This window comes from Ascaphus truei, chromosome 5, assembly GCF_040206685.1.
Source record: "Ascaphus truei isolate aAscTru1 chromosome 5, aAscTru1.hap1, whole genome shotgun sequence".
Classification (NCBI taxonomy): domain Eukaryota; kingdom Metazoa; phylum Chordata; class Amphibia; order Anura; family Ascaphidae; genus Ascaphus; species Ascaphus truei.
In genome coordinates, this window is record NC_134487.1 from 35,641,140 (window position 1) to 35,662,936 (window position 21,797).

General features: G+C 45.4%; 1 protein-coding gene across 16 annotated transcripts in view; it reads left to right on the forward strand.

Moving 5' to 3' along the window:
- The window catches only part of MAGI2 (membrane associated guanylate kinase, WW and PDZ domain containing 2), a 1,068,715-nt gene that overhangs the window by 661,692 nt on the left and 385,226 nt on the right, over positions 1-21,797 (forward strand). For all 16 annotated transcript variants that reach the window (XM_075599598.1, XM_075599601.1, XM_075599590.1 and 13 more), the window contains one exon: positions 17,574-17,789. In XM_075599598.1, coding sequence (XP_075455713.1) covers positions 17,574-17,789 — 216 coding nt within the window. The remainder of the gene's footprint in view (positions 1-17,573; positions 17,790-21,797) is intronic.

Sequence of the window (21,797 nt, forward strand, 5' to 3'; positions counted from 1 at the left end):
CTAGGACATGCTGCATTGTTTTGACATTAATGAATTGTAAGTGTAGTTCAGTTTATGACTTAGAAGGTTGGTGTGTTGCAGAAGAGATTCAGGCCCATATTTGTTAAGCGGTGCTATGCTATGAGACACCTTTCAGTGCCAAAAGACACCTTAAAGTTCTTTGAAGAAAAATGTGACTTATTTCATAGCACTGCTTAGTAGATGGCCTTTAAGGACAGATTCACTAAAGGGTCACATACTGTAGCTGTGTTAAAATTTGGCATGATTAAAAAATTAGATTGCATTGATATTTTTTCAAATGAACACCATATTCACTAATAATTATTTATTTATACATGGGTTGCAATATTTGAAATAAAAATTGCATAACAGATCTTCCCAGAATCCTCTGACCAATGCTGAAGGGCATACGGCCCCGTAGGTGACATGGCCCACATATGGTGGTTCTGTCCAGTAATACAAAAATACTGGAAGATGATCCAGAAGATTATAAACGAGACCACAGGCTTAGAAATCCCCCTGTGCCTCCTGGTATACCTGCTGGCCAAACCAGTAGAGGAAATAAGCCACCTTATTAAGCACCTGGTATCGCATATTCTGACAGCAGCCAGATGCGCGATAGCAGTCACTTGGAAAAACCCATTGCCTCAATCCAGGTCAATGGTAACAAATAGTATTAACGAAGTGATGTTAATGGAGAGGCTCACTGCCTTCCTTAAACACTGCACCGAAAAATTCCACAAAATATGGGGAGCAGAAATAGGCAGCAGAAATAAGAGACACAGAGACTCGCTGCCCAGCGAGCCAAGCCAAACCGGACAAGGACAGGACAAGGACAGGACAGGACAGACACCCTACAAATAACATACAAAAATACTGAATAACCCTACAAAGATTCACCTATTCGGAAAATGTGCTTCTACGATCCTCTTTCTCTGCATCTCTTATTTTCTATGGACGCAACTTTATTCCTATTTCCCTAGCCAGCCTAACTGCTTAATAATGATACTATCTAACTGATAGTAATTGTTTTGAGCTGCAACATGTACGTTAACGTCACATTACAGGTATAAACTGACATTTGTTTTTTTTTTAAATTTAATAAACATAACTCTCCTGTTTGGATTTTTCCAAGACAGTAATTTAGCGAATCTTGATAGACATTCTGGACGTATTGTTCACCGCTCGTGATTTTGTTTCAGTTTCTTGCAGCTCACCCCAAATCTATTTATATTGTTAATGCATTTCTAGGAGTCAATAAATTTTGTAGTTCACTACTGTAGTACAGTATATCACATTTACAGGAACACTTCAGCTAACCCACGGTAGAAATGTAGAGAATGTCCACCAGCCCTTGAAATAGCAACTTTCTTATCTGTAATATATGAGCATAGTGGTTGTACAATGTCTGTCAACAAAAAGTGGATAGTTATTTTTTCAGATTTGTTTTAATATTATAACAACATTTTCTATCCACCATAAAGGAATGGCCTAGGCCCTAGGGCAGGGGTGTGCAAACTTTTTTGCTTGCGCCGCCCTGCCTACTCTTGCCCCACCCCCTTACTTTTCCTCATGTGGCGTCGCGTTGCCATTGTCACCCCGCTGCATAATTTGACTCCGCGTTGTCACAGTGACGTGTCGCCAGAAGCCGCCAGAGAGACGGTAAGAGAGAAAGAGACACACAGAGGCCTAAGAGACATACAGAAGGCGTCGCGCGCTCCCCCGGCATTTTATTTAAATGTTGTGCCCCACCCCAGAAAATTACCCCTGGCCTAGAGGTAATGTTATTGTTTTTTATAACAGCTCTCTGTGATCTTTTGCAAGACTCCTATTCTTCTTGCTCCCTATTTGATATCAAGCTGTTCTAGGTACTTTCCTTATTAGATATGTAAGATTATATGACAAGTGTTCAAAGTCAGACAATTGACAAGCTATAGTTGTACTATTATTATTATCATTGTATCTATGTAAAGTGCCAACATATTCTGCAGCGCGGTACAGTGGAGATACAGAGATTTGATAATTACATAAATGGTTACATAAAAATATGGCCAAACAAGCACAAGCAGATACAAAAAGGTAATGAGGGCCCTGCTTGTGAGAGCTTACAATCTAGAGGGAATTAGGGACAAAGTTGAAACAAAAGGTAACGTGGCTGCTAATTATGGGATGGGGTATGGTCCAGCCCAACAGCTGGTACCAATAGGTTTGGCGGGGGGAGGGTGTTAGGAGTGTGCTAGATAGGTTTCCTTGAAAAGGTGAGTTTTCAGGGAGTTTTTAAATAACTGAAAGCTGGGGGAGAGTCTGATGGTGCGTGGTAGGGAGTTCCAGAGAGAGGGGGAAGCATCGGCGGTCTTGTAGTCAGGAGTGAGAGGAGGTGATAAGGCAGGAGGAAAGGCGGATGTCATCGGCAGAGTATAGGGGACATTCAGGAATATATTTGGGGATGAGGGCCTGAGATGTAAGAGTTGGCAGCGTCGTTGAGGAGGAGACATCAGAGAAGGAAACACCGAAGGCGTGGTTGGAAAGGTAGGATGTGAACCAGGAGTAGGCTGTGTCAGGGAGGCCAATGGAGTGGAGAGTGTACAGGAGAAGGGGGTGATCAACAGTGACGAAGGTAGCAGAAAGTTCCAGGAGACTTAGTAAGAAGTGACTCTTAGACTTAGTTAAGAGTAGGTCATTGTCGACTCTTGTTTGTGCGGTCTCAGTGGAGTGTAGAGAGCATAAACCAGATTGCAAAGAATCAAGCAGGGAGTTGGAGGAGAGAATGTGAATTAGATGGTTGTATACAAGTCGCTCAGGTAGCTTGGAGGCAAAGGGGAGAAGAGAGATACAGTAGGGCAGTAGTTAGCGATGGAGTCTGGGTCAAGAGAGGATTTCTTTAGAATAGGCGTGATGAGTTGCATGTTTAAAAGAAGATGGGAATGTGCTGGAGGTGAGAGAGAGTTGTACAGTTGCATTTTTATATATAGGTAATCGTAATATTCAGCCATTGTCGATCCACCGCAGGATAAAGGTTTTCCCAATGATCTTCCAGGTACTGCAGTGGCAAGCCTCTTTTGTCCACATTGTTTCAGCACATTTTCTGATTTCATCCTCCTATATTACTTTTGGCCATCGTCTTGGTCTTTTGCTATCCCTTGGGAACCAGTCGAGTACATCTCTGTCCATTGGTGGTCATTTCTCCTTGCGATATGATATATGGCAACATTCACACCTGCTGCACCACACTGAGAACTGTTGCTAAGCCTGGTCTCTACAAGCACTCATAAATCCTTCGCCACAAACACTGACCTAACATTGTTCCATTATGTTTTTAAGTAGACGGCTTATTGTTGCTACGTAGCTACCCAATACAAAACAGTATATTTTTATATAATAAACCTCATCTGCTATTTACCTGCTTGCACTCCCAATATTTAGGAATATATAGAGGATTTGCACCCTACTCTAATTTTAAAACCCTACACAATTTAGTAATCGTCAGGGATGGAAACTTTGCTCACTATGCTTTCCTCTAAGGCCCAGGACATAGTGAACTCAGCATCGCTGAGGCGGGCTGAGCCGCGCTGAGCCGCGCTGAACAGATGCACAAAGCCCCTGCATCTGTTATCAGCGCGGCTATACTTTCTCCCTCCGCATGCGCTCTGATGCGTGCGGAGGAGGAGAAACTTCCCCGAGAGTGGCAAGTTTGAAATTTGCCACTCGGGAAGCGGAGGAGCGGTCACGTAACCGCTCCCATCCAATGGGGCTGCAGCCGGTCTGCCATTGTTCACTACTGAGCAACCAGACCAGAGGCAGCACCGAGGTGTGTGTGTGTGTGTGTGTGTGTGAGTGAGAAAAACGGGCTGGGGCTGGTGCTGGTGCAGGGGGGTGGGTGTGAAAAACGGGCTGGGGCTGGTGCTGGTGCAGGGGGGTGAGTGTGAAAAACGGGCTGGTGGTGGGGGGGGCAAACGGAGTGGTGTGGTGGGGGGAGAAGGGGTGGGGGGAGGGAGAGGGGGGCAGAAGGGAGAGAGAGGGGGGCAGAAGGGAGAGAGGGGGCAGAAGGGAGAGAGAGGGGGAGAAGGGAGAGAGAGGGGGGAGAAGGGGTGGGGGGAGAGGGGGAAGAGAGGAGGCAGGAGGGGGGAGAGAGAGGAGGCAGAAGGGAGAGAGAGGGGGGACAGAAGGGAGAGAGAGGGGGGAGAAGGGAGAGAGAGGGGGGTGGAGGAAGAAGGGAGAGGGAGGGGGGGAGCTATGAAGAGGGGAACCGGAGAAACCGGGCAGGGTGCGTGTGCATGTGTGTGCGTGTGTCCGTGTGTGTGTGTGTGTATGTGTGTGTATGTATGTCTGTGTGCGCGTCTGTGTGTGCGCGTGCGTGAATATATTTATCAAAGTTGCACAATGTAATAAATAATTTATTCTCACAACATGTCTTTTTTTTTAATTTTTAAAATATTATATAATATACACACACACAGATACACACATACACACACACAGGTTCCCCAGTGACACACAAACACACAGACCACTTCAAAGTGACACACACACACACACTGACAGCTACCAAGTGACACACACACACAGTGATAACCGCCTCCCAAGCGCGCTTGCTGTCTCCTCTGCAAGGACAGCAAAAAGCTCCTGGTAGAGCGAGCGGCAGCAAGCAAGAGCGAGCAGCAGCACCTAAGCGCTTACTATGTCCCAGGCCTAAGTCAGGGACTCTCAACTCCAATACTCAAGACCCCCCCAACCTCCCCCCCCCCCCCAGCAGGTCAGGTTTTAAGAAATACCCTGACTTCAGCCACCCTGATTGAGCCACCTGTGCTGAAGCTGGGATTTTCTCAAAACCTGACCGGTTGGGGGGTACTTGAAGACTGGAGTTGGGAACCATGGTTCTAAGTCATTTATAAACAATTTAAAAGTACAGTGGCTTCAAATCCAAACCTTGAGGCCATCCACTTAAGACATTAGAGACATCTAAAGACGTTTAAGTGATAACCACTATTTTCTGCGTGGCATTGAACTGATTCCCAATTCAGGAGCAGATATTGGCACCTGGGGCAATTTCATTTATTTGAGCACAATGTCCTCTTGTGTCGACTTTGCAAAGTCTGAACAGATTTACTTCATTACCTTGATCTAAATTCCTACAGGTACTTACTTCATCGAATTAGCTAATGACTGGGTAACTTAACCCTCGTGAAACAATGCTTTATATTACTAATAATGTATTTTGTAAAAACTATTCTGGAATACTATGCCTTATTAGATCTTTAATTTCCCCACTATTGTTGGTATGATTACAAGTCTGCAATTCCATTGTTGCAGTCGAACCCACTTTTTTTTAAGTAAAGGAGACATCTGTTTCATACAAGTTTTTTGCTACAAAAAAAAAAATCCTTAAATATCAAGTATAATGGTGCAGCTGAGCTCATTAAGAACCCATGGGTGAATATGAGAAGGGCCAGGTGCTTTTATTAACTGCCTGTTTTTCCAGACTCTCTTCGGCACTTCTTACTCTGTAAGCTTGATGTAATTTAACCCTTTGGGTCTCCTAGGACGTAGTAGCTACGTCCAAAAATCCTTCTCGTTTTGCCAGAGCAGATCATGTCCTGCGCGGTAACCTGATCAGAATGCTGGAGGGGCCGCAGCGCGTTGGCAATCAAAGGGTTAATGGTAAAGTTATTTTTAAAAACAAATTCAGAAAACTTTTGGCAGTGGTTCCTCTTAGTATATATTGGTGCAAGAATGTGTGGAATATTTAACTGTTAATATTATAATTATCAATTATTTATAGTGCACCAACTTTCTCCAGCATTGTACAATGGTGATGAGACTCAATAACAAGCATAAGAAACACATTAACATAAATTCGCTCACAATAGGCTAGGAGATCAATCCAGAAGCTTACCATCTAAGAAACACCTTTACCTGCCCACCTCACTCTGAAGAGGGAATACAGTATATTCACTTGTATAATGCTTTTGATATTTGTGTATTTGAAGAACTTTTTCATATTGTTCTTGCTTTTTTTTTTAATTTTCAAATGTTGCTGGTCTAGTTGCATTTTTGCCCTTTGTTACATTCCTTGTAATTCTGAAGTGATACTGTATATCTTGTCTCTTCTGATTTAAAGGTGTGATTCAGGCCTATGTTTGTTTGGGGGGAAATCAGGGGGTTTACGGGGCTGAACTGTTTTAATTTCAGCTCCGGTTAGCACCTGCTTTCCAAGATACTTATCTCCTTAGGCCATGCAGGCAGAAGTCCCAGCTGGGCGATCAATATGGTGGTTTAAAGGTCCCGCATAACGTTGACCAATAGGAAGCCACTATGTCATTTATCGCAGCTTCCTATTGGTCCGCATGATGCGAGACCTTTTAACATGCAGGAGATACCAACATGACCTATCGAGGTAAGTATATCGGGAGGCAGGGGGTCCCCGGAGCTGAAATTAATGTGGTTTAGCTGCATGGACCCCCTGCTTTGCACCTAGAGGGAATTTTCTTTAAAGGAAATGTTCCTTTAATAACCTGAATACCTTCCTCTTCTTATTTTTCTTTCCCGATCTGTTTATTTAGTCACATTGGTATATACTTGCTCATTTTACATCATTTACAGAAGGGTACATACTGTTAAGCATACACAGCAAACACTGATCCTTCTTTTTCCTTAGAGCACCTCACTGGGTTTATTCTTTGTCCCTGGGCTGCTCTAGGTTGGTCTCTTGAACATTTTTGCTGTCCCCCAAAATTTTTCATAAATTCATTCAAATTAGACCATATTATGATTGCTATTTCTCAGGTGTTCCCACACTTGAGTATTTGTTAGTACTTGTACTAGTAGTTTCAGCATTACGCTCTTTCCAGCCTATTCCTCAACTAGTGTATGTGGGAACAGGTCCCAAGTCCAGTGCTGCTACAAAAACCCTTTTGTGGACCAATATATAAATGACTAAGGGCTGCTAATAGAATAAAGATCCCGGGAACCTTTGTACAAATCCAATCATTCACATAGAGCGCCAAGTATGAATTGAGCAAATGTGGAACGGTGTGCTGGTATCTGAACCCGCTTTAAGGGAGGAAAGGAGAGGTATAAGCTGGGTCAGCACAGTATGAGTGCGCCCTCCGTGGCCAACCTCACCAATATGCTCCCCTTGGTACCAACATGAATGACCACGTCTCGCTAGCTCATAGTATGCAACATGCTTCAAGCGGCTCTAGCACTCACTGTACAGGTGACCTTGAACTACATACTGTATAAGAGATGTATTGTAATAGTGACTGATTTCACTTTATTCCAAGTGAAATATATATTCTTCTTTTGTTCTAAATAAGTGAAGATACTTATTGGGCCTATTCATTAAAATGCAATTTCGAGCGATAAAATGGTTGCATTCATTAAACCCTTATTACATATCCAAATTGTGCAAAATTCGAAGTTTTTGATCCAACTTGGTTCCGGCTGTCCAATTCCATGGGACTTGCAAATTTACATATGAAGGAACTATTCATTAAGCTGTAAGTTTGCAGACCGTCTGAAAAGTCACAGCCACAAATCTTTTGATGGAGACGAAAAAGAGTATAGGCTAATATATGTGGTGTCAGTCAGAAATTGATTAGCACACACATTCCCAGCTAGCTCAAACTCCCACACCCACCACATCATGAATATATATTTATGCCAAAATGAGTGCTACTGAGCGTGGCAAATGTATACAACAACAGACAGGGGTGCCCAATGCTACATCAAATTGACAAAACATATATGGTAATAAGTATAATAGCATTGGGCACTCCTGTCTTTTAATGTATGTGGTCGTACAAAGGTAATGTATATGGAGGCACATAAGTTATGTATATGGAGGTACATAGGTGATGTATATGGAGGTACATAGGTAATGTATATGGAGGTACACAGGTGATGTATATGGAGGTACATAGGTAATGTATTGTATATGGAGGTACATAGGTAATGTATATGGAGGTACATAGGTGATGTATATGGAGGTACATAGGTAATGTATATGGAGGTACATAGGTAATGTATATGGAGGTACATTGGTGATGTATATGGAGGTACACAGGTAATGTATATGGAGGTACATAGGTGATGTATATGGAGGTACATAGGTAATGTACTGTATATGGAGGTACATAGGTAATATATGTGAAGGTACATAGGTTATTTTGTGTCTCCTAAATTGGTCACTGGCTCTCTCTGTGGCCACACACACCCCTGAGATAAATGGGAAATATGTGAAGTGTATTAAAAGGACTTAAATTAGCATATTTCCCAGATATCTCAGATGTTTGTGTTCTTTATTGTGCACAGGTGTCTCTCCACGTATTGTATAAAGGTGTGTTTGGGAGGTATATAGGTAACTTGGGACTCTTGTAAAATAGGACTGTATCCCCCTCTCTCTCTCCCCCTTCTCCTCCGTCCTCCTCTCCCCCCCCCCCCTCTCCCCCATCCCCCTACCCTCCATACTTCGGGGTCTGGATAGGACTGATGCCACATGTAGGTAAGACAGACCTTATTTGAAGCTGATGTAAGGCAGTGCTAATTTAACCTGACTGTAAGCCTATGCTAATGAGAAACAATGCCCATTGTTTTTGCATAGAATTCACTAATTCACTGTGGATATGCATCAAATTCAGGGAAATGGCGTCTGCTACTAATTTAGGTGAAACGATCGTTATTTGCTTTTCATGTATCAGCTGCTTAGTGTCTGGCCCCTATGTCTCTGCTCCCCTCCAGGAATTGTGCTTTCTGTCACTTTCCAGCCGGTACTGCAGCAAACCTGACGAAAAGTTGATGCAAATAACAAGCAAAATAGTAAAAAAAAATACCCATAGATCATTCTTAATAAATACAGTGAAATAAATGCCAAAATTGTATGCTGATTTGCATTAGCAATATTAGGGTTTAATGAATAGGCGCCTATATGTTCAAACTGTATGTTGTTTTAGCTGAGGAGAGTTAATGATACAGAGCATACAAAGCTGCCATTAGTTTTTTGTGACCTGACCAATTTGATTCCAAAAGCTTTGCTCGTAAGACATTGATCAGCAACCAGTGCATGAGTGAAGTATAATTGTTTGAGACGTGCCATCTGTCTGAGCAGTGGACTGATTTCAAAGCGTTGGTACACTGGCTACAATTGTAGCTTCACAGGCACATCACATAAAAATAACAAAATGGCTCAAAGCTAATTTTCCACAGCAAATTTCCCAAGATAACAGCGATCAGTGAGTGACAAAAGAAAACCTCAGCAGCCAGTTAACTCCGTTTTCTCGTGATTTCTTTAAATAAAATTAACACAGTGGTTTTGTGCAGGTCGTTCCTATTACATTCTAAAAAAAACATGTTTCTTGCAGTAAATATTTTAAAAAGACATTGATTTTTTTTTCTATCACTCTACTGTATAATTGTTTTCAATCATGTTTGCTTCCACCACAGCTAAAGCTCTGTAATTTACCATCCCGCACACTGTATCTCTCCATAATTTAGCTTAGTTGTGGTTATGTGAGTTACATCAGCAATACCAATGTATTTACTCATTAATTCCCATATTTTACATTACCCTGACCAGGGGGTCTCTCAAAGCAAAAGCGTCATAGTCTTACCACCAGGAGACTCTGCGTTCAGTTGATATTTTACAACCCTTTGTCTAATGATTTCTAGTTTTAAGATCATCCAACGCCCATCAAACCTTTAAGCCAACACCGTCCTACTCACAAAGCTGCACTAAAATTGCCCTATCTTTTCATTGCACTAGATGTTTCCAACCTTTTTTACAGTGTGCCCCCCTTGCTAGAAAATGTTTGTTCTGCAGGCCCCTAATTAATACATTTTATTGCGTACTAATCAGACTATTGCTAACAAATGATTTGACCGATCCCCGGCAGTATAGTGTCACCTCAGTGTGTGCAGACAGCATTGGTGGTATAGCTGTCAATTACGGCAGGATCTTCCAAAGTCACACCACACAATGCCTTCCCACTGTGAATGCATAGATATGTGGTGAGTTGGTGCATCACAAATTAAGCTCATCAGTAGTATAAGTCCATCCAAATGAATCCACACTTCAGAACCACTGTATAATTAACAGAAATGTTCATCCCAGGGGAAGGAGACCGAGTGGTGCCCACACAGCTGCCACATCCAAGGGTCCCTTAGAGACATGAATCCCCCATGGGATATAATCCATAAGCAATCCCACACAGTTTTGAGAGGTAATAATAAAAGGGCTGTTGCCCTATACCTGACTTTGGAAGTTCCAAGTGAGATGAATTCTTCAGCATGCAGTCCTACAATGGGGTAGGACAAGGCACCAACGTGTTTCATGGACGAAACGCGTTGGTGCGTTGTCCTACCCCATTGTAAGCTGATCTAATAAATATTTATTTTTAATGTACTTGGAGTTGCCCTATTTTCATTACATGCATTCTGGATGCGGATAGCTGTGCTCCTTTCTCTCTCATCTGCTGTCCCACTGTGAATGCAAAGCATTGTCGGGAGCAAGGTTTGAAGTTCCTGCTGCAATTGACCGCTATAACCCGCACGCTAAGGTACAGGTCGGGGCCTTATTACTTGCAGTCCCTACACAGGCTCAAGAACCAACTAAAGTGCCTGGAATCCTCCATTACATATTGTTTTGGCGAACCACTAGGAGATGCCTCATGAACCCTTAGCGGTTCCTAAACCCCCTGTTGGGAATCACTGTACTACGCCTCTGATCTTTAAAATAACAGAACACCAAAACTTCTCATAGAAAAATCTTGTACATGTAAAGTTTTCTGTTTCTATAATAAATACATCTGTAACCCTCCCTGCCAGCTACTTCGATGTACTGCGTGTGGCTATTCTGCATGGGTTACCTTGACTCAGGGTGCTGGATTCAGGTAGCTGGGCGATGAGGTAGCAAAGATGTAGAATAATGGGCACCAGGAAATGTTATCATACAACAGTCTTTTATTCAGATCTACAGGCACGAGGACAATTCACATTTCCAGACGTTGTACCATTTTAGATTAAATATGTAGGATTACGGTTTCTTCAATTAGTGCGCACTCTTAACACTATAATGGAGGTTTATTAACTTAGTTTCGTTCTTTTGTTGGACCTGGCTCCCCCTTGTTGCTTCGGGATACTCTTTGCTATAGCCCTGTTTACACTGGACCCATACGGAAAACCTAGAGGGTTTTTTTGTAAGTGACCACTAGACATTTGGCCTGTTTGGGAACTGACACTTCCTTACAGACTGAGAGGAATGTTAATGCAGATCGAGGTTAGAGCTGATCCGCCGACACCCGGGAGCCCTCTTGACTTGAGGCCCTCTGTGGCATGCCGGTTTCCTATTCATTAGCTATGTTGGAGTCCCTTAGCTTTCTGCTCAGATCCTAACTAACTGTCCCTATCTACAACACAATAAAATAAGGGGTCTGCTCAGTAACATTACATTAAGAATATACCTATCGACTCCCCCCGAGGCTCCATTCCTCTTGTCCTCCATGAACCTAACCTCCTTGATCCTTCCCCTTCTCAAAAATACTCCTCCATGATGTCATGATTCCATGGCAACACAGGGTGGGGCTCGATATACTTCAACCTTCTAGTAACCCTTTATGAGGGGGGATACACATCTATTTAACAATAATTATTTTATTGCATTATTATAGAGTTCCATATTCCTCAAGTGCATAAATATAGTACAAAGGAAAAGCATTTTAAAAGAAACAAAGATTGTGTTCTAGACAACAGATAGTACCCAACATTTTTGATAGGTGTGGATACAGTAAAGTATTTATAATAAAAACTAGGGATGGGCACATTGCCACCCACGATATTAGGAAACACAGATTAAAAGGTTTCAAGTAGGGCAAATGAGCAGGCCAAGTGACTTTTTGTTTTAGATTTATTGTTTCTAGACATCTGATAAAAATTAAGTTTATGTATAGTATGGCACTGCCTTGTACGATCGGTATGTTGGTCCATTAAAAGGTATATCATTGAAGTGTAACGGTATTTCTGGCCCGGCCTGACCCACCCAATCTCACATTGGCCCCTGTGGTCTAACCGGACCCCATTACAGTGTAGATATGCCTGATGGTGCACCTGTTGGCTACAGGACTCCTGAGTCTCCCGCATGATGGTGTGTGGGGAGGACCCGTCAGACAGGCAGCTGAGGTAGTGTGCTGAGTCTCACCTAGTTCCAGTGCAGCGCCTCCACCTCACCAGGGTCCCTGCGTCCGCATGGGGATGATCCTGACGAGGAACTCCTCGGTGGTGCAACCTCCTGTGTAATCATTGGACTCTCACACACAGGGGTTTCTCTGATCAGCTCCATCTTTATTGTCACGGTGGGCATAGCTGCCCTCCACAATGGGTATATTCAGCCAATCATCTCGCCCGTGCTCCCTTTAGATAGGTATATCACCTAGATCAGGGATTCACTTATTCCCGCAGGAATCACTGTCCTGTGCCAGGTCCCTGGACACAGCCTCCCATGGAGTTACTATAACATAACTGACACTCTGATAGAACTTGAACTCCTTCCTCCTCTCAGCAGAACAGAACTTTTAAACACAGTGCTGTGCCTTATGTAAGCTTCTGAGGCTGACACACCTCTGACATCACTAACCATGGAGTCAGAGCATGTGACCAGTCCCAGCCATACACAGGGCACCCCACCAGGGTGTGAGGGGAAACCTCCATAATTACTGCTGGCATGCCCACACTTACCAGGCCTTACTGCCAACAGGAGAGATGACTGTAGGCATTTTACATGACCGCTACATTCTCCCCCTGGTGAATCCCATCGTCCTCGCTGGGACCTAAATTTGTATACCTCTTTCCAGGAAGCACTGTAACGGAAAACATAATTAACATCACACATGAATACAGTCATCCGCCAAGCCCGCCCCGACCAGCAGCCACAGACCCGCGTGATGCGTTAGTACCCCCTAAAAATAGTGATCTGGGTCGGGTTTCCTCACCTCCCTGTTACCCATATCCAGGACCGTGACATAATAATGCCTAGGCGATCCTCTCTCTGGCACATAGGTCACCCTATGTTTGTGAACATTTCTCCCTATGCTCCACACTCGCATTAGGGTGTCTATCCTTTCTTCTGCCTTCTTACCTACAATGGCGCTCCCCCTATTGACTAAATACAGCTCTATAGTCTCTTGGAGCCACTTTTCCCTATTGTCCTCAATTTCATCCATCAGGGGCTCCGGAACATAGGGATACTCCAACCCATGGGATTTTTTATATTTGACTATTATAGCCCTCTCCGCCCTACTGACCCTGGTCAGATCAGCATTACCTGCCCTCCCAGGTAACACCCATGATAGGGGCTCATCAGGATCGACTGGATCTGACAGTGTGTCGGGACCCATGGGCGCTATGTCTCTACGCTCCAGCTGGAACCACCTCTTCTGCAATTCCTTGTCCCTCTGCTCGGGTGTAAACTCTCCCTCTTTCCACCAGAAATCTACCACGTCCTCCCGCCGGATGAGGAACCAAGTACGGTCCATCCACGCGGAGTACCCTTCAAATAACGGGGCCCACCACCGGGTCTCCTTAAATGGGTTAGGTCCTGGTTCCCTGTCGTCATCAAATGAAAATACCCCTGACGACCTTGTGGATCGCGAGTTGGACCACCTTGAGGACCCCGGAGCCTTTACTGCCGGTTGGGGTGCTGTATCTGCTACCCTCAATTCTCCCCCTCCCCGTGAATCGCCCTCCGTAGCGCCACTGCGCTGCCTTTCCCCAGTCCGTCTTCCCTCGCCCCCCGGTGAATTGTCCACGTACTCCAGGCTAGGCGGTGAACCCGGTGACCGTGTGATGGGGGTAGGGGTATTAACTATGGCGGGGGTTTGGGCATAGGGGCACGGAACGGGACCCCACGGGGTTACGACCCGCTCCTGGCTGTCCGTAGACTGGTCCAAGGATGATGTCTCACCCTCCTCAGTCCTGAGATCGTCTCTCCAATTTCTGGGCCTTGTAAGTGATCGGGGACCTTCCCCCGACCGCCGAAGCGTCGCTGCTTTTTCTTCCTGGGTTCCGCCGTCGCCACCGGAAGTGACGTCCTCCCCGGAACCGGAAGCGTCGCCATCTCGCGTGGGACCCCCATGCGGGATCTCTTCCTCTATGACGACATCCGGTTGCTCCGCCGTCGCCACCGGAAGTGATGCCGTCTCTCCACGTGCGCGTTGGGCCTGGCGCGGCCCTTCCAGCGCTTCGCCGTCTGCTGCAACCAAGTAAGTAATAGGGCTGCTTGGCTTACCCGTCCGCAGGGGTGTAGGTGTCTCTCTCCCTTCTCCGCCAGGTCCTGGGATGGCGGGACTCCGTCGGTCGGATCGCCGATCTGCGGGGGACGTCCTGCCACTCACCCCACGGGGTGTCGTTCTCCCGGTATGCCTTTTCAGCTCCGTTTTTACTACCGCCAGCTCACGGAGGTCCTCGTCTGAGTAATCCCCTCGCCCGGACTTAGGGGTCTCGGGGCGTGGTGACAGTCTCTTTTCCCCGAACGCGGGGATTGATTCAGCCGCCTCAATCGCCAGTGACCCAGCCGACTTGACCGGCTCCAGTCCCTTGTTTCCGGGACTCGCGCGGTTGATCCACAGCGCGCCCGGGGACTCGGCGGAGCGCCTTTTCACGTCCACCGGGGGGTCAGCAGGCTGTATAGGAATAAATGTGGGCATAGGCCACAGGTACAAAGTCCCGCAATGAGGGCAACGTGCCGCCGTGTTGACCGTGCCTCCGGGCAGCCCGCATTGTAGGCATAGCCCAACCACCGTCTCTGTATTGGCCACCCTCACTACTAGCACCCCGCCGGGCACTGAGTAGGGCTGTGTAGAGACCATTGTGCCCACAGTGGAGGAGCAGGCCATTCTCTTTATAGGAGCCACTTCCTGTACAGGTCTCTCCTTCTCAGTGGTTCCTCGCAACTGACTGATGGAAGTTGCTGGATCCGCCACTCCCTGCTTCGGCTCCTCCCTTCTTTGACAGAGCTGGAACCCGCCCCCAGGGGTTGCAATAATGGGCGGGTCCCACAGGGGAATATCATGCCCCCTAATTAAGGCCGCACCTCTCTCAGTCCTGGTGGGCGCGGTTAGCGTTTTCCCGCCAATTTCCCCACAAGGGTGGGGGTCTTTTCCCGCGGCTAGTTCCCGCCTTCTCCTGGCAGCCGCCCTTCGTGCAAGATAACCATCCTTTTTGCACGGCTCTTCCACGGCCGGAACTACTTTCTGTAGTGGCGCCGTCTGAATATCAGTCCCTGGGCCCAATGGGTGCATCCCCACAGGCCATAGTTGATAGTCACTCCCCCTGGTAGAAATCAGGGGAGTGTCCCATAAACTCAACGGTTGACTCAGCACAGGGGCTGAATTAGTCACTGTCCATCCCGGCGCAGCCATAGCTTTCGCGCCATGCCCCCCTTCAGGGCGGGGCTCTGCTGTTCGCGCCATTCCCGGACAGCTTTTTGCAAGTCCTGCACCAGCCACATTTTCTGTAACTGTCCCATGCGGTTTCCCTAGCAAGCGGGAACCGCCATTTTGGTTGACTTTTGAGCCCAAAAAGTCCATCTGTTTGCTCTCCTCACGGGGTTCTCCCCCAATTATAACAATTTCTTCACACTCTTCAAGGGTGGCCCCTCGCTGTCCCATACAGGATAAAAACGGGGCAGCCATAGCCTTCGCTCCGCTCCAGAGCAGCCTGGTCAATGACAACTCGGCGACAGTCTGCTCTTCAGTGGGTTGCACGCCACGGGTGCCCTCCCCATCAGCCTCTGTCCGCCATTTCATGTTCTCCGCACCACGCGGATCCTCCACTCTCTCGTAACAGTTGTCGTACATGGGGCTCCACTCTGCGGGGCAGCCACCACACCGGTACAATAAAGATCAGCTTCAGATGCACCACCACATGTGTACCTTATCTAGGTGTGACCCAGTGTTGCACTACCTCAGGCTAGGCTCACTCTCTCAGTGTCTGCTGTGGCTCCTTCCTCCCAGTCTGTGCTCCCTACGGTGAGTGTCTGGAATGGGCTAGGTACTCTGGCTCTGCCATGCAGTACTTGGGGCGTCTACCTGTCTTGGTCAGCCTAGCGCAGACCCTCTCCAGGACTCCTGACCAAGTTAACAGGCTATCCCTTCTGGCATCCTACCAACTAGCACTGCCTCAAGGTGACTCGGTCAGCTATAACCCGGCTCCAGACCCCTCACTCCCTTCAGGCCCCTAGGTTGTCCCTGCGAACTGACAATATCCCGTCAGCCCCTCTGACCACCCCTAGGTCCATCCCTACGCAGCACAAAGTGGCAGCAGACACTCTCCCTGTTTCCCAGTGTGCCTAGCTAGAGCCTGTCCTGTTGACGGATCTGATCTCAGCAGCTCGCCTCCAAATGTAACGGTATTTCTGGCCCGGCCTGACCCACCCAATCTCACATTGGCCCCTGTGGTCTAACCGGACCCCATTACAGTGTAGATATGCCTGATGGTGCACCTGTTGGCTACAGGACTCCTGAGTCTCCCGCATGATGGTGTGTGGGGAGGACCCGTCAGACAGGCAGCTGAGGTAGTGTGCTGAGTCTCACCTAGTTCCAGTGCAGCGCCTCCACCTCACCAGGGTCCCTGCGTCCGCATGGGGATGATCCTGACGAGGAACTCCTCGGTGGTGCAACCTCCTGTGTAATCATTGGACTCTCACACACAGGGGTTTCTCTGATCAGCTCCATCTTTATTGTCACGGTGGGCATAGCTGCCCTCCACAATGGGTATATTCAGCCAATCATCTCGCCCGTGCTCCCTTTAGATAGGTATATCACCTAGATCAGGGATTCACTTATTCCCGCAGGAATCACTGTCCTGTGCCAGGTCCCTGGACACAGCCTCCCATGGAGTTACTATAACATAACTGACACTCTGATAGAACTTGAACTCCTTCCTCCTCTCAGCAGAACAGAACTTTTAAACACAGTGCTGTGCCTTATGTAAGCTTCTGAGGCTGACACACCTCTGACATCACTAACCATGGAGTCAGAGCATGTGACCAGTCCCAGCCATACACAGGGCACCCCACCAGGGTGTGAGGGGAAACCTCCATAATTACTGCTGGCATGCCCACACTTACCAGGCCTTACTGCCAACAGGAGAGATGACTGTAGGCATTTTACATGACCGCTACAGAAGCATCTTTCTATCGAAGACAAATAGGCTGATTGCCTCTGCTGCAGTTTACATGTTCTGTACATCCAACAATGTTGGAAATATTCCCTACAACATGTACAAGATATTGTAGGAAGGGATATACAGAGCACATGGCAAGTAAACAAAAACAAAGAGCAGTGGGGATATTTTTATTTGAATGGATAATCATTGAACAGAAACAGTACCAGATGCTAGATCACTACAGTAGTTCCAACAAGATTAAAGGTTTGTGTATTATGTATATTATTTAATTCAGCACTATGGTTTACATTTTTTGTTACATGGGTGCATTGTAATTCTTGACATTCCCAGTAAATTAGTTTTTTTTTTAACTTAGATTTATTTGGTAATAAACTGTGAATGTTACATTTTGTTTACAGAAAATTACTACGGCACTCCGAAGCCTCCAGCTGAACCTGCTCCGCTTTTATTAAATGCAACAGATCATATCTTTCCTGGTGCCATTCCAAGAGTTGAAGGGAAACGCAAACGCAATAAGTCTGTGAGCAACATGGAGAAGACGGGGATTGAACCTCCAGAAGAGGAGGAGGAGGAAAGACCTGTTATAAATGGAAATGGTGTGGCAGTAACACCAGGTCAGTAAAAGCAAAATACATGATTTGTTGTTATCCCTGTTGATCCTTTGAGTGCCCTGTGACATAGCTACTAAGTCAGAAAAGAAAATGGTAATTGTCTTCGGGGAGATCGCATTCTATGGAGATGTGATGTGTAATGTGAAGTGATGGCAAAGGATGACTCCTCCCATTCCGACAGCTTTGATTGAGCGATCACATGACCACATGACCACTAATACATGCCTAAGACTTAAATATTCTTTTTCCCCATGGAAACAACATAAGCCCACCCACATCGGAAATCAGCTGCGAGATTGACAGTTTTATGACAGAGTAAGAAAAAACCTTTACAAACTGGCATTTTAAACTTTGCCTCAGTAGATAAACACTCATAACTTTCCTTAACTAATACTTACACACATGTGAGTCACATCAATACATTCAGGCACTCATGGCGGATGTGACAAGACTAAGCATGACTGTCTTACCCCTAAACCTGAGTGACAAATGAATATCTGTCCCCCAGTACCCGCCAGACCTTCAATATTTAGACCCATTGCATTCGTCTCCCTACCACGAATGCAAATCTCAAAATTATATACAGTACGTCACACTGTCAAGTCCCTGGTTCCATGTTTCATATCTTTTAGGATAGCCACACCCTTCAAGGGATGCTTTGAGACCCTCATAAACAGTATTCTCTTTGTGTGTGTCAGTAAATCCACAATTTACTTCCAGGTCTGCAAAAATATGTTCCTAGCAGAGGTGCGCAACATTTTTGGCGTGCGCCCCCCTGCCTGGGAGCCCCAGCGTTCGCTTCCCCCCATCATTTAGAACCCATCGTCAAATGACGTTGCAGGTCATGTGACATCACGTGACCCCGCAGTGTCACATGACCACACGGCATCACATGATGCCGCATTGCCATGGCGACACATCGCCGAAGACGCGGCTGGCAGCAGGAAAGGGATGTTACAGAGGCCTTACGCCTTCCCGGCATTGAATTAAATGCCTTGGGGAAGGGCACAGGGCCTCTGTAACCGCCGTGTCCCCCCTAGCAAATCGTGCCCCCAAGTTTGCGCACCCGTGCTCTAGAGCATATCAGGTTAACACTAGACCTGGCTGAGGCTTTAGCAGGCTATAAACCCTTAATGTATTTTTACCCAAATTGTACCTTTTTAACCCCTGAATCACCCTATGTATTAAAATACATAATATCTCATGATATTATCATGACATACTGTATATCAACTACCAAAATTTAATTAAAGAAAAGTAATAAAAAAATAGTTTCAGTGTAATATTAACATTATGAACTGGTGATTTCAGACATCTTTCAAAAAGATTTCCCAGGTAAACGTCTTATCAACTTCTATGATCACCAGCCATAGGGAACATCAAAAGGAAAAACAACAAGGAAGGAAGCATAGGTTAATTACAACATCTTAAACATTACAGATCGTAAATAAAATAAGACATGAATATACATAACAGGATCAATGGCGATATAATTCCCGATCGCATATTGATCCAGGGTTCCCAAATTCTGTAGACCTGTTGGGAATTATGGTTTAAAGAAAGAAATAATTTTCTCCATTAACATTACTTATTTGATTCCCCTTATAGTGTTTTTTGATGGAGTGAACTGTTTCATCCTGGAGGCTATATACTGTACTAGAGATGGGTGGAATTGTTAATATTCAGTTCCAGGAAATCTGTTCCGCACACAGATTTAGTGCTTGACAATCCAGGCGGATGAGAGAGAAATACCTTTCTAGTCTCATTAGTATTCGCCAGTTGTATATATATCCCTGCAAGCGTCCCTCCAAATAAATTAGGGAGACATGCCTGTGCTGAAAAAAGTGCACACCTGAGCGATATGCTAATGGTCATGCAAAGTATATTTAAATGAGTCCCATCCCATGCTTGCTAAGATTTCCATACCAACTACAGTACTGTATACAGAGTTGATAAGAAGCCTAAGGCACCAACCTAATGACTGGAATCATGTCAGACCCAACAGGACTAGAACCCACAACTTCTGCTTTCCCAGTCAGTGTGAGCTAAACCAACTGATAGGGAGTATTACTGGCACATCCTACTTTTGAGCTGCTCAGTGCTCACACATATAGCTAATCTAGCAATTACCTCACAGGAATCTCAGGTGTGCTCCACAAGGAACATTAAACTGTAAATCAGGAAGTGCGCTGCTTTTAAAGAAAGTTACTACAGGTGTACTGTATGCACTAATTTTGGTGCTACAGTACATGACGGATATGCACAAAAATGTAGATGATATAACAGGACAAAAATATTCACTGTTCCATCTGCTAGAGTGCCAGACACATACTGAATTAAAATACTTTATTTTCCAATAAATTAAACTCTACAAACTGCAGGAATCTATTCCACTTGCTTCCCACAGCACACAAAGTGTTATTGGGTTGACAAGTTTAAGGCACTTTAGGAATGGGGTTGGGTGTCAAACCCAACAGGATCAGAAGTTGAATTCACACAATCTCTGTTATTCAGAACAGCTCTAGCAGTGTGAGCTAAGCCAGCTGATGGGTTGCAGTGCCCACTGTGTACTAACAGCATACAGCACCTCAAAGGGATATCTATTTTGTTGATTTGTGTTTGTAACCTTGAAAGCACTTCAAGCACAAAGTAATAACATGTATTTAGTGTTATGAGTTACTGAGGCCAGGTGACATTAAATAGAAGTTGAACAAAACATGGGCAACCTCACTCTCCTGTGTTAGAAGAAAATGGGTGCCACCTCTGCTGCTCTAAGGATTATAACTGCGGTTTGACAAGCAGTATGTGTCTGGCACTCTGGCAGATGGAACAGTGAATATTTTTGTCCTGTTATATCGTAGCCATTTTTGTGAATATCCGTCATGTAGCACCAAAATTTGTGCATATACCTGGAGTAGCTCCCTCCCCCTGGCTTTCTTTAAAAGCAAACAACGTCCACTTCCTGGTTGACAGTTTAATGCTCCTTGTGGTTCACACCTGAGATATCTGTGAGATATGGTAATAGCTACATGTGTGAGCAGTGTGCAGTGTGCAGTTCAAAAGTAGGATGTGACAGTAATACTCCCGATCAGCTGGTTTAGCTCACACTGCTATAACTGTGGCCTAGAAAAGCAGTGTTTGTGGCTTCTAGTTCTTCTGGACTCATTGTTGTAGTCATTAGGTTCGTGCCTTAGGTTTATTATTAACTCTATATAGTTGGTATGGAAATCTCCTTAGGAAGTGTGGGATGGGACTCATTTAAATATATTTTGCATGGAAGCATATCGCTCAGGTGTGCTCCTTTTTCAGCATAAGAGTAAACAACACTGTATAGTGCTCTAACACAGACCTGACCATTTGCTGGATAATGTGTATGAAGACATAATTCCAAATCCTTGAAGTGTCCCACGATTGTTAACCCTTTAAAAGCATCACACCACTTCCATTGCATCAATAAGCTGGAAGAGCAACATCCCTTGATTGATGAATACTCACACTTGCTTGTGTCCAGTCTCATACATTGAATAGGATTTCTGTGGTGTAAAAGGAGCAAATCACTCACTGTTAGATGGGTCTTCTGTGGGTCTTTTCTTCCATGGACGTGTGCTGCCTGTTCTCCAGGATATTCAGAGGTTTGATGAGGAGAGTTGGAGCACTACAGGAAAAAACTGCTAGAGAGTGTGTTCCCAATAAAAAGGTTTATTGGATCAGAGCATAGTACACAAAAAATGAGCCCTGGGGCCCCCTCCAACGCGTTTCGAGCTTGCGCTCTTTCTCAAGGTGCATCATTTTTCAGCATAGGCATGTCTCCCTAATTTATTTGGAGGGACGCTTGAGGGGACATACTGTACAACTGGCAACTGTTAATAAAATGAGAAAGGTTCCCCTTCTTCCCCCCCAAACCCTATGTACTAGATGTTATTGCACCCATTGTGCATTTTCGCGTTACCTAAGTGGTAAGGTTTACCTGGTGATTTGTGTTATTGAGCAATATGCAATTCAATTTGCTAA